This window comes from Sceloporus occidentalis, unplaced genomic scaffold, assembly GCF_023333645.1.
Source record: "Sceloporus occidentalis isolate IW3139 unplaced genomic scaffold, rSceOcc1.0.p SCAF_42, whole genome shotgun sequence".
NCBI classification, from domain to species: Eukaryota; Metazoa; Chordata; class Lepidosauria; order Squamata; family Phrynosomatidae; genus Sceloporus; species Sceloporus occidentalis.
In genome coordinates, this window is record NW_028317022.1 from 3,828,163 (window position 1) to 3,840,960 (window position 12,798).

A 12,798-nucleotide genomic window follows, 5' to 3' on the forward strand; every position below is an offset into this window, starting at 1 on the left:
CTCTGTCCACGCAATTAATTTGTGTTGTCAGTCTGGATTATGCGCAATGATTGCAGTCGGACCTCATCATTTTATTGTTTTGTCTTCATAGCACCTTCGCAAGAACACCAAGGTCACTGGGTATGGGAGGTCTAGAACACAACGCCCTCAAACATGGCATCAACTGCTGCTCCTGGCTAGATCCTTTATATGAGGAAAATCCTTCAGCAGCTAGCTGAAGGATTTTCAAAGAGCGCTACATATACGATGTAATGCACTACTGTCAGGGTCACTTCCATATCAATTATGTTCCATTACTTAATGGTATAAGGGTTATTGTGAGTGTTAGTTGTTGAAAGGGTTGATGGAAGGATTACTTGATTGAAAAAAAGAAGAGAAAAAGATTGTATCTGTAAATATTTTGGGGAAAAAACAACAAGTGATGAAGATGGCCGTAAGGTGTGTTGTTTCCGCTCCTTTTATGCCGACATATATTACTTGCAGTAAACATTATACTTAATCAGCTCTCCGAGTTTTGTTCCTGCTAAACACGCCTCAAATTTTGCATCCATTTCCTGGTTCTGATCTTCAGTGAAGTAATTTTTCCAGTCACCAACATCACCTTGAAAAAAAATTCAGTATGAATAATGTATACTGGCCAATTTAAACACAAGATTCAGAGTTACACTTATAAGAAGAAACTTGCTGAAGTTTTTAAGTGTAACAAATTCAGTTTTTAGGAGTCTGGTGCAATGTCAAGTGCAAACTTTCCTTTTTGTTTTGTTTACATCTTTTGTTTACCTTTCCTAAAGACAACTTGTCCAAAATCGCCATGAGTTTCTTTGGACTTCTCCTTCATGTTCTTGAAAGTGCCTTTATTGGCAATACTTTTCACGTGCTCCTCTGCCAAGGTGAACCCAAAGAATTCAGCAATCTTCTTTACGGAGGACTCCAAGTCCTTAAATAAACAAAAGGAAATTGAAATTTCAGACGATACATTGTACGATGTATGATGGAACTAAAAATCTCTATTTGACTTATATGGTATGTGTACATTGAGATTCCAAGCCTACTATTAGTGTCAATTAACCATCCAGATGCGCCTGGTGACAAGTACCAAACATATAGCCTCAAGGGTCTCTAGTCTAAAATATACAACTTTCTTGGCTAACCACATTCTTTCTTTTTTGGCTGTATCTCCACTTTTTCATATTTAACACCTACTTGATCACTTCATTTCACCAAAGTTCAACACTGAATGCGAAAAACATACCTTTTTGTTTAATCTCACATTAAAGAATTACATATAAACTATATTATAAATTACGCTCACTTGTTTCATTTCTTCAAAGGTCATCAAAAGAACGCCACTATCACCAATGTGTTTATTCCATGTAACTGCTTGATCAAAATATGACCCAAAGCACACTAAAATAATAAAAAAACAGGATGGATACGTCATAAAAACACCAAAAACAATATCATCAAGTACATCTGTATGCACAAAGAAACACTTCTCTATACCGAAGTGGGCACGTAGCATACTTCCTAACAGTCCAGTTTTTTTGCAGGACAGTCATGATTTTGGACATTGTCCTCCTGTCTCACTTTGTGGGCAGTAGGGATCATACGCAAGTTTGGGAGATCCCCTGATCTCCCATGACTGGCCCAGGGAGTTGTAAAATGAATGCTCCAGTACAGCTACCATGTTGCCACCTCATAGCGCTCTGCGCCTTTGGACAACAACTGGCGGTCAAAATATTTGCCACTAACAAGTGTTGATGTTTACATGTATATATATATATGTATGTTTATTTATACTACAAATGATACATGGATGCCATATGTAAAGAGTGTAGGAGTTGGCAGAAGACTAGCAACTTACCAACTTCACTCTGCATTATAAAAAAAGCCAACCCAAGTGAGAGTCTCCTGCAAGAAAGGCTTAGCTGGCTCATAGGAAGATTTTTTGTAAATCATCTTATTTTTTATTTATTTATTATTTTGTAAATCATCTTATCGGCTAAACTATGTGTTATACAAAGGACAACTCAGCCCTTCTTACAGGGGAAGCTTGCCAAGGTTAAGCTTTTTTGATGGATGATGAAGTCAGTGAGTTGTGAGTTGCTACCCTGATGACGTAGCTTTTGTAAATAAACCTCAATAATGTCAAAAATCCACACACCATGGAAGGCCTGTTGTATTTTCATAAAAAAAATATAGAAGTCAATAGCAGAAAACAAGACTGTTACATTACAGTTGACCTACTTCTAAAGGTTTTATTTTAAAATTCAATTAGCTATTAAGAATTCATAAATTACACAGATCAGCCATAACATTATGATCACCTGCCTAATATTGTGTAGGCCCCCCCTTTTGTGGCCAAAACAGCCCTGGCCCATCGAGGCATGGATTCCACTAGACCTTTGAAAGTGTGCTGTGGTATCTGCCACCAAGACTTTAGCAGCAAATCCTTTAAGTCCTCTAAGTTACGAGGCGGGGTCGCCATGGATCTGACTTGTTTGTCCAGCACATCACAAATGCTAGATTGGATTGAGATCTGGGGAATTTGGAGGCCATGGCAACACCTTGAACTTGTTTTATTCCTCAAACCATTCCTGAACCATTTTGCTTTGTGGCAGGGCACATTATCCAGCTGAAAGAGGCCAATCCCATAAGGGAATACTGTATCCATGAAAGGGTTACAAGGTAGGTGGTATGTTTTAAAGTAACATCTACATGTAGTAACATCTACATGAATGGCAGGACCCAATGTCCCCCAGCAGAACATTGCCCAGAACATCAAACTGCCTCCACCAGCTTGCCTTCTTCCCACAGTGCATGCTGGTACCATGTGTTCTCCAGGTAAGCGACGAACACGCACCAGGCCATCCAAGTGATGTAAAAGAAAACCTGATTCATCATACCAGGCCACATTCTTCCATTGCATTGCGGTCCAGTTGTTGTGTTCACGTGCCCATTGTAGGCGCTTTCGGCAGTGGACAGGGGTCAGTACAGACATCCTGACTGGTCTTCAGCTACGCAGCCCCATACACAACAAACTGCGATGCACTCTGTGTTCTGACATGTTTCTATCTGAACCAGCATTAACTTTTTTTTTAACAATTTGATCTACAGTAGCTTGTCTGTTAGTTTTGACCACACAGGCCAGCCTTCGCCCCCCACATGCATCAATAAGCCTTGACCCCGTCACTGGTTAACTGCTTCTTCCACTATTGATAGGTACCAACCACTGCAGGTTTGGAGATGGTCTGACCCAGTCGTCTAGAAATCACAATTTTGGCCTTTGTCAAAGTCGCTCAGATCCTTGGACAAAATGTTTACTTGCTCCCACCCACTGACAGGAGCAACGATAACAAGTGTTATTCACTTCACCTATTTGTGGTCATAATGTTATTGCTGATCGGTGTATATGAATTATGGTACCCAAACAGAAAAGGAAGAAAAGAGATAAATAAAAAAAAGCTCATATGTGAAAAGTATACACACATACATATATAAAATATAAAATACCATTTCCATTTATGAAGTCTGGGAAAAACGCATCCCATGAGCTGTAGCTGGGAAGCATAGGGTTGTTGTTGTAGAAATGGTAAAGTGACACTGCTGTATCTTTTGGATTCCGAAACATGACTAGCATCTGTTAATAATAATAAAAAAAGTGATAGAGAAAAATAGAATTTTAGAAGTTTTTGAAGTAAACATGCTTATTTGTTCTGTACTATAACCACAGATGAGTGACTAGTAACATGTTCAGCATTAACACAGGGCAGAAAGGGCAGCTTCCCCGGGCCAAGCCTTACCATATGGCCGTGGCAGCTCTCACAAAGTGTCCCTTCAAAGCTATGCTGTATTTTTTTGGTCATCTCAAGTACGCCACAGGATAACATTGTGCTTGGAGGCTGTTACCCCTTTTGTACCCATTTCATGTTGTATGGATGTGCAATGTTACAGTTACTGCTCTACATAAAGAGAGAGGAAGGAATGGATCACAGCGTTCTAGCACAGGTTGTTGGAGGTAGGTATGACTGAGCCCCCACTACGAGGAGGCTGGCCCAAAGCCCCATTATCATTACCAGATTCACAAACGCCCTGTGATACACTGATATACAGCTATTTAATTCCAGAATTTTGAATCAACCTCATGCTCAAGTTTGTCTCCCCCAACCGTGTAGACTCTAACTCACTGAGTGCTGATACCAACATGTCCAAGACATGTTCAAGACTTTAAAACTCCCGTTGGCTCCAGATATCTGGTTTGCCCATGCACCTACCAAAAAGATGAACAATATAACATAAAGTATTTTTAACTAAACATTACCTTAGTTTTTTTATCCAAAAAAGTCTGGGGTATGTTATCATAATGCAAATGTGTTGCTAAAACTCTTGGTGAGGATTCTTCTTTGAGTTTCTGTAAACAAAAAAAGGAAAATGTTACAAAACGTATTTCTTTTTATTTTTATTTTTTTTAATACAAACATTTGAGACTTGACACATAAGGGAATTGCATACAAAGATAAATATAGTATAACAAAATTCAAATTTTTCTTTTTTAAGACTAGTTCCACTTATAATTCAAATAGGTACAAAAATCTCTGTGATATCCACTTATGACATATATAAAAAAACAGTCATGGCGTAGTTAGGAGGGATATGGTGGATTGTGCTATTGAAAAAAAAAATCAGCATGAAGTCAATAAATGCACTTATTGGGTTGATACTAATTCATCAAATGTTTTATACCAAAAGTCCCAGCATTGGAAAGCTTTCCATGAATTTAGGAGAGGCCAGCTAATTGCTCTTTCCATTTTTATTTGAAAATATAACTGGTTAATAAAGTGTTTCCATATAGGAGAGCCAAAAGATTTCCAATTTCTGGCAATCGTAATTTTCATTGCTACTAAGCAATGTGTTAGTAGTAGTTTGTCTTTTTTCTGTAGGAAAGGCCAATTTAAGTGTAGTAGAGCTACCTCTGGTGATCTTTTAATCTTTATTTTTAATAAGAAGTCCAGTAAGTCATACATCTTGTTCCATATATCTCTAATTTCTCCACATTCCCACCAGATATGAAGGTATGTTCCGTCAACTTTATTACATCTCCAACAAGTGGAGAGAACATTGGGATACATTAATTTTAACTTAGACGGGATGAGGTACCATCTATTGGCTACTTGGGTCTCCAGTAAAGTTATGGAGTGTATAGATTTGGTTGTATTTATTTGAGCTTGGAGCCAGTCTGTAGCATGAATTTTACAATGTAAATCTTTTTCCCAAGTTTTTATATAGGGAGGATCCTGAAGCTCTTCCCATTCCCGCACCAGTTTCATGATCTTAGAGGTCGCCTGAGGCACTCTATCGGTATTAAAAATTTCACCAAGAGAGTCGGTCTGAAAAATAGGATGCATAAAGAACTCTCTGAGGGCACTTTTTATTCTTAGATATTTAAAGATTTCGGCTGATGGGAGTTGAAATTCTGTTTGTAGATCTGAGAACGTTCTTATTTTGCTATCAGAAAATAGATTTTTGATGCGGTTAATACCTTTTTGTTTCCAAAGAGTTAGATTAAGTTCTTCTATATTGGCAGCAAGAATTTCAATTTGATGAAAATTGAGGAGTTTCTTATCAATTTTCCATTGTCGTTTTTGATTCTCCCATGTGGGTATCAGTTGTTCAAAAATTATGCTACCTTTAATGTTTTCTTTTATATGTTTTAAGCAGTAGATATTCCATATAAGGTTGTCTAACTTAATTCTTTCTCTATCTCCATCCAACCCTCATTTTTATCTAACGCTAATTGCATCCTATATATATGTAAAATCCTCGCAGTTCTATACAGGTTTTTTATGCTTGGAAAGGAGATACCTCCTCGTTGCGGTTTCTGGATTAATATATTTCGTTTAAGTCTTGGTTTTTTTCCTCTCCAAATAAAATTTGAAAAACTAGATTGTATTAATAAAAGCCATTGGTCCGAGGATTTTAGTGGGAGCATCTGAAAGAGGTATAACCACTTAGGTATAATATATGCATTTATACAATTTATTCTTCCCCACCATGATATTTCCTTACATTGCCATTCTTTCAATTTACGATTAGTATCTTTCAAAAGGCAGAAATGAGAATACCAAGGTAATTAAAGTCTCGAGTTGCCCAGGTGAATCCATATGTTAAGTTAATTTCTTCTTTTACGCTATTGTCTATATTCTTACCTAATAAAATTGTCTTAGTTGTATTAAGCTTATAATTTGAGATTTTGCTATAATCTCTTATTTCAGTCATCAGATATTTTAAGGATTCAACTGGCTCGGTGAGAGTAATTAATACGTCATCTGTGTAGAGATTCAATTTTAAATGGTTTGTATTAGTTTGATATCCTTTAATCATATGGTTGCGTCGAATATTAGCAGCTAAAGGCTCCATAGAAATTATATATAATAAAGGCGATAGAGGGCAGCCCTGGAGAGTACCGTTTTTTTATTGAAACCAAGGGGAACACAGGTTTGGACTCACTACCCTAGCTGATGGATCTGCATATAAAGAAAAGATTGCCCTATGTATCCAACCGGAGATACCATTCTTTTGTAAAACACAGCTTAAGAATTTCCAGCTAACCCGGTCAAAGGCCTTTTCTGCATCTACCGCCATCATTAACAAAGAAGTTTTAGATCTAGAACAGGCATCTATAATATCTATAGTTCTTCTTACATTATAACTAGAGGATCTGCCCGGTACAAAGCTATTTGATCTCTATGGATTATTTTGTCTAATATCGATTTCATTCTAACTGCCAATATTGACGAGAATAGTTTTACATCTACATTTATTAAAGAAATCGGACGATAGTTTGTGATAATCGAAGAAGATTTGCCTTCTTTTAGGATTGGCAAAACGTTAGCTCTCAACATTTCTGTTGGGAAGCTGCCTTTCTCCACTGTGTCATTGAATAAAGTTGTTAAATGCGGAACTATTTGGATACTAAACACCTTATAGAACAAATTCCTAAAGCCATCTGGGCCCGGTGTCTTGTAATTGGCAAGTTTTATAATTTCCTTGTTTACTTCTGTTTCAGTAATAGGTCTATTTAGTGCATCTCTTTGGGCTTTAGAAATGTGAGGTAACTCTGTTCGTGCTAAATATTTAGTTAAATCTTTATCTGTACTAGATGTTGAAAGACTATACAGGTTTCCATAGTATCTATTAAAATAATTACCAATATCTTTCGGAGTGGTTAGTATCTGATTGCCATCTATTAACTTTATAATTCTATTATTAGCTCTTTGCTTTTTTAGCTTATTAGTCAACATCTTATCAGTCCTATTTCCTCTAGCATAAAATTTTATTTTTAGCTTTTTCATATTTCTAGTGACTCTTTCGATTAGCCGTTGGTTTATTTGTTCTTGAGTATCTTTTGTATTTATCTTTTTTGTATTAATAGTTGTGAAGGTGCTAATATATTTTTTCTAGAGATTGTATTTAACTGGCAATAAAGTTCGGATAACCTTTTACCCTGAGCTTTTTTTTGATTAATGTTTATTTTGATAAAGTGTCCTCTAATAACGGCTTTGAAAGCACACCAGTTATTCCCTGAGGAGGTGTCACTTGAGATATTTTCTTTAAAGTAATTTACTACCGTATTTTGAAGGACAGTTTTTTCTTTCTGGCTTTTCAGGATATAATCATTCATTCTCCAGGTGGTATTTGTTTTTAAAGATAGTTCATTTTTAAGTTCTAAAGAGACAATATTGTGATCTGACCACGTATTTTCTTTTATACTAATTTTTTCAATATTGTTAATAAGTTCTGCATCTCCCCACATCATGTCAATCCTAGAGTAGGAAAAATGTACTCGTGAAAAGTGGGTGTATTCTCTTGCTTGAGGATTCAGAGTCCTCCAAATATCAAATAAATTGTTATAATTTAGGGTCTTATTTAAAGCTTTCGCTTGTTTTATCATCTGAGGGTGAATAGTACAACCTTTGGATAAATTTTTATCTATATACGGATCCAAGACACAGTTAAAAATCGCCTGCAATCAGACAGCTACCCATTTTGATGTTCTCTACTTCTCCAAAAATGTTATTTAAAAGAGTTACCGGTGAAATATTGGGTAGATATACATTAATAAGAGTAAATTTTTTGTTGTTAATTTCACAAATCAAAATTATATATCTACCATCTTCATCCGTTATTTGGTGGTCAATTTTAACTTGTATATTATTAGAGAAAATTATAGCGACGCCCTTTTTTTTCTTAATACGATCTGAAGAAGAGAATATGTTAGAGAAAGAATTTCCTATCTTTTTTATTTTGTCAGTTTGTCTCCAATGTGTTTCTTGTAAGAAGCAGATGTCTACTCGTTCTTTTTTTAAATAGTTATGGAGAATTGATCTCTTAAAGATTGTATTCAACCCTTGTGCATTAACTGAAATGATTTTAACCATTGTATCTGATGCACAATTCCCCATTCCCTTCCCACGCCATGACATAAAGGACATACAACAACATGGTCATATCTATTTGTGACCAATAAACCCTACCACTATCTGAGGAAAGGCTCCAGTGACCCTCCACAGGGCCTACCATCGCAAAAAAAGAGGGAAACTACCCCTCTTAGATGCGAAGATTATGTCTGTTTGACACAAGGTAGGAGGCTATGCCTCGTCTCAGCAGCATCGCATATAAAAGAAATTCACGAGATTTTACATATTAAAGAAAAACAAGCAGAGGTAGAAGGACAATTATGAAATTAATATAATATATATATTGGTATTGATACCTAAAGGTTTCATTAATTCAAAAGTGTTATAGAATTATCTTAATTATGACCAAAAAAGAATCACAATACAAAAAAAAACAAACAAAAAAAAAACTGGCCCAATAATACCTTATATAAGTATTATTATTTATACAGAAGAGACCAAAATGTGAATGTGCAAGAACGTTTCTAATGAATTATCTTACTCCCACAAAATACAAATTTCAGTATAGAGCTGTTTTATGCCATATTTATGGTGAAAGTGAATTATTTATAAACTCCGAAATATTCCATCGGATCAATAAGATTATAAAATCTCTTAGTTGTGTCTAAGGAATTATCTTAAAATTAGTTTAAGTATAGTTTCTAGTGTATGCGTGTATAAATTTGTGCTCTAAGTATTATTAATAAAAAAAAAAAAAAAAAATAAACGTATTTCAAGCATAAATGCATAGTATCAAATGGAAAATGAAGATAGTTTAACTTATTATTCTTATTGAAGACACTCCAAGCATACATTTAAGTAAAATGTATATTGGAATCTATTATATATTTTATTGGTGTGTTAAAGTGAGACTTCAGCTTGCTTATGATGTTGCTACTCAACTTGCAAGTTTGCCAGTTGAACTCTCATTGATTTCTATGGAAGGCTACAGTACTTGTGCAGGATGTGTACTTAAGTACATTTCCTGTTTCAGTGGAAACACGCCGGTAACCAAAAGTTCACACACTGATTTATAAGCACTAAATGGACTTGTGTTTAAGATGAAAGTAAGGATGGAGTGTAGTTTTGAAAACACGTTGCTTAGATATCAACTACTCATGAAATGTTGCATCTGATATATTTTATAGTTATATACAAACCTCATATTTGGTAGGAGCTCCAAACTCTATTAAGGGGATGTTTGACGATGGATGTTTGTTGTAAGAGGCGAGTACCATGTCATGTAACAACTGCAAGGACCAGTTTGATCCTAAAGATGGATAGGAAGAAAATATAACATTAAGGATATTACGGTGCAACTTAATGGGACAATCCAATGTCCCTGACACCATTCCTATAGAATAAGCCATATTAAAGCAAAATAAAAGGCATATGAATGCAATATCTCTTGTTCCAAAACTAACAAATATATATATAAAAACACCTGACGAGATTTTCAGCTATGCTTTCTTCCTCCATGATCTGACATTTGTTGGCACTGATGATTGGCTGTGTGAAACAAGGTGAGGTTGCTGAAAACAGTTTAATGTCAAAAGTCATACACCATAGCAAGACTCAGCACCGCAACAACACAAGGTAATTATACTGTCTCAGCAAGGTCTCTCGCAGACAGAAATTTCAAGGGAGACAGGGGTTTCCAGATGTTCTGTCCAAACTATTTGAAGAAGCACAAAGAAAGGGCAAGGTTGAGGACCGCAGATGCATGGGTCGGCCAATAAAACACAGCATGCTTACTTCCCTTCGCAATAAGAAGATGTCCAGCAGAATCATCAGCTCAGCAGTGGCAGAAAACAGTCAAACCCTGGTGCACCCATCTGCTGCCTAGAGAAATCTGGTTAGAAGTGGTCTTCACGGCTGCAAGACTTGTACCCAAAAAGTCATAAAAAAGTCATACCTCTAACGTGGATACAAGGTCAAGCGACTCAACTATTCACAAAAAAACAGCAGGTGCTCTGGAATGATGAGTCAAAATTTCTAATATTTGCCTGTAGCAAACAGCTGTTTGTTCGTTGAAGGAATGAAGAGCGGTACCAGATTGAGTGTTTCCAATCAAAAGGGAAGCATTGTGGAGGTTCCTGGTTCCTATTTTTGAAAGTTTTCTTGCTTTACAGAATTTATACCTGCCTAAAATGTTTGTACAGTACTGTATATAAGACCACCATTTTTGCTACCGGTTGATATTCCAGCTTGAATGCAGGTGACCTAATTAAGTATCTTTAAATAATGACAATTTAATGTTTCCATGAGAACCGGTATTAGAGTCATTTGGTGCACACATTTTTGAGTCATTACATAGAATCTTGATGGGCTATAAATGGCTAATACTTGAAGACTCTGTGTGGCAGTAGAATTGGAAAATTCCTGGGTATGCTAATGAATGTTGTAATCATTTACAGGCATCTCTGGCTTATCTATGTGAAACATTGGAACTTTGAAACAGTTTTAAACCCCAGTGAGTTATAATTTCACACAATGAAATGACATATTCAGAAACAAAAGACAATGGCATTTACAATATGATAGGTGCAAGAAGATATAATATATATATATGCGTAAAATTTCGATTGTTACTGTTGCCCCCCGGCAGCCTTTTCATTTTCTACTTTGCAGCCTAAATAAGATATATTAAAAAAAAATGACCAACATATAAGTAAGATGGTAATTTTTATCCTTATCCCCTTGACCTAGAGGTTCCCCAGGCTAGCCATCAAAACACTAAGTGTTGCCGTTTTGTAAAATGATATGAAAGTATAATTAGTGGAAAACACACAGGACTTTGATTACAACTATACTGGTCATCCACCCAGGTATTATTTCACCCCATTAACCACCTCATTCATTTCTGCTCACATATTTAATGTAGGTCACACAGTTTAACCATCCAGACATCTGACTGATCCTCCACCACTTCTTCCTCTAGATTGTAAGCTTGCGAGCAGGGCTCTCTCCACCGAATGTATCGTTTTGTCTTAGTCTGTCAATTCTTGTCTTGTCACACCCCTTGAATATATGTATTGTATTAAGCGCTGCGTAAATTGTTGGTGCTATATAAATAAAAGATAATAATAATAACAACAATAATAATACATCCCTGCAAGAATATGCCAACACCAACACCTTAGAGCCACAAGGCTTTCATAACTTGAGCAGGACCCCCTCAACTCTTATTTCTGTAAGTCCGAATTGTTATGTGATGCTCTGCTTGCTAGGTCCCGTTTAGACAATGTACAACGCTACAGAGCATGATTGCGCTTTTCCCCCAGCATGTCCTCCTTAGGTCCCGGGTAAAAAAATACCAGCGTATATTAAAAAAAAAAGGTCACCTACCGCATTTTGGATATGCCACCAAGAATACATCATCCTCTCTGGCCTCAAACGTTTCCATAGCTTTAAATGTTTCATTACTGCAAACCGACGTAGGGAATAATATCCCCTTGTAATTAAAAAGTAGCTTGTCATGTGAAGTGTCCTTCGCCGTTTGCAACACTTTCTTCACTTCTTCTAGAAATTCTACCCTGCTTTCCATTGTATTACACAGAAGAAAGACAAAATTGGTGACTGCGGCGTGTGTATTTTTCTGAATGGAGTTTCCTGCTTATAATCTGAGCGAGAGAAAAAGAGGGCAGAACTTTCAAGGGAGCGACATTGCATTGAATTGCATGACTTAACCACTTAATTGCTGTACATATTCATTCCAGTACATTAACTACAACTGCAAGGAAACGGGTTGCAAAACAATTGTAAGAAACACCGAGCACATCACATTTTAGAGATTTCTTATTCGGGATGCAACTTGTAGAAACAGTATTTTAAATATGTTGTGGGAAACTCTGCAGGCTTACATTTAAAAGGACACTCCAGCCATCATATGTACTGTAATTGTTTCTGTAAATCAGATGTGTTATTTTATATACTACTTGTCATGTCCTGTTTATCCATTGTACAGTTCTGCGGAATATGATGGCGCTATATAAAACAATAAATAATAATAGCTGAGAGGTCCCTTTAAATTTTGATGGCGTCCCACTTGCAAATGTATTCTGCAGAATCCATTCATATTGTCCATGTATTTGTCCTTTTGCCATCCTTCAGCTATTTTCTCTTCAGCTGACCCCAACTCCTTGCACCTGATATATAAACCATCGTTCAGTTCCGAAGTGTGCCAAATGTGCTCCTGTTGATTTCAGTTTTTATATTTTTATTGTTTTGCATTTTTGCCATTATATCATGTCACGGAATGCACTGTTTGTCTTAAACTAGGTGTCAACTAATAGCTTAACTTGAACTGTTTTTTCCCCCAAACTTTAACTCTTTGCCTTTC

General features: G+C 36.3%; 1 protein-coding gene across 1 annotated transcript; it reads right to left on the bottom strand.

The window, feature by feature from the left end:
- Positions 1–473: 473 nt before the first annotated feature.
- Positions 474–12,003, bottom strand: LOC149289885 (sulfotransferase 6B1-like). The gene is made up of 7 exons (XM_089490144.1): positions 11,805–12,003; positions 9,617–9,726; positions 4,322–4,411; positions 3,514–3,640; positions 1,313–1,407; positions 781–937; positions 474–601 (listed from the first exon to the last, which is right to left on the bottom strand). Exons 1-7 carry the CDS (start codon positions 12,001–12,003, stop codon positions 474–476), a joined length of 906 nt encoding a protein of 301 aa, XP_089346270.1.
- Between the last annotated feature and the right edge of the window lie 795 nt (positions 12,004–12,798).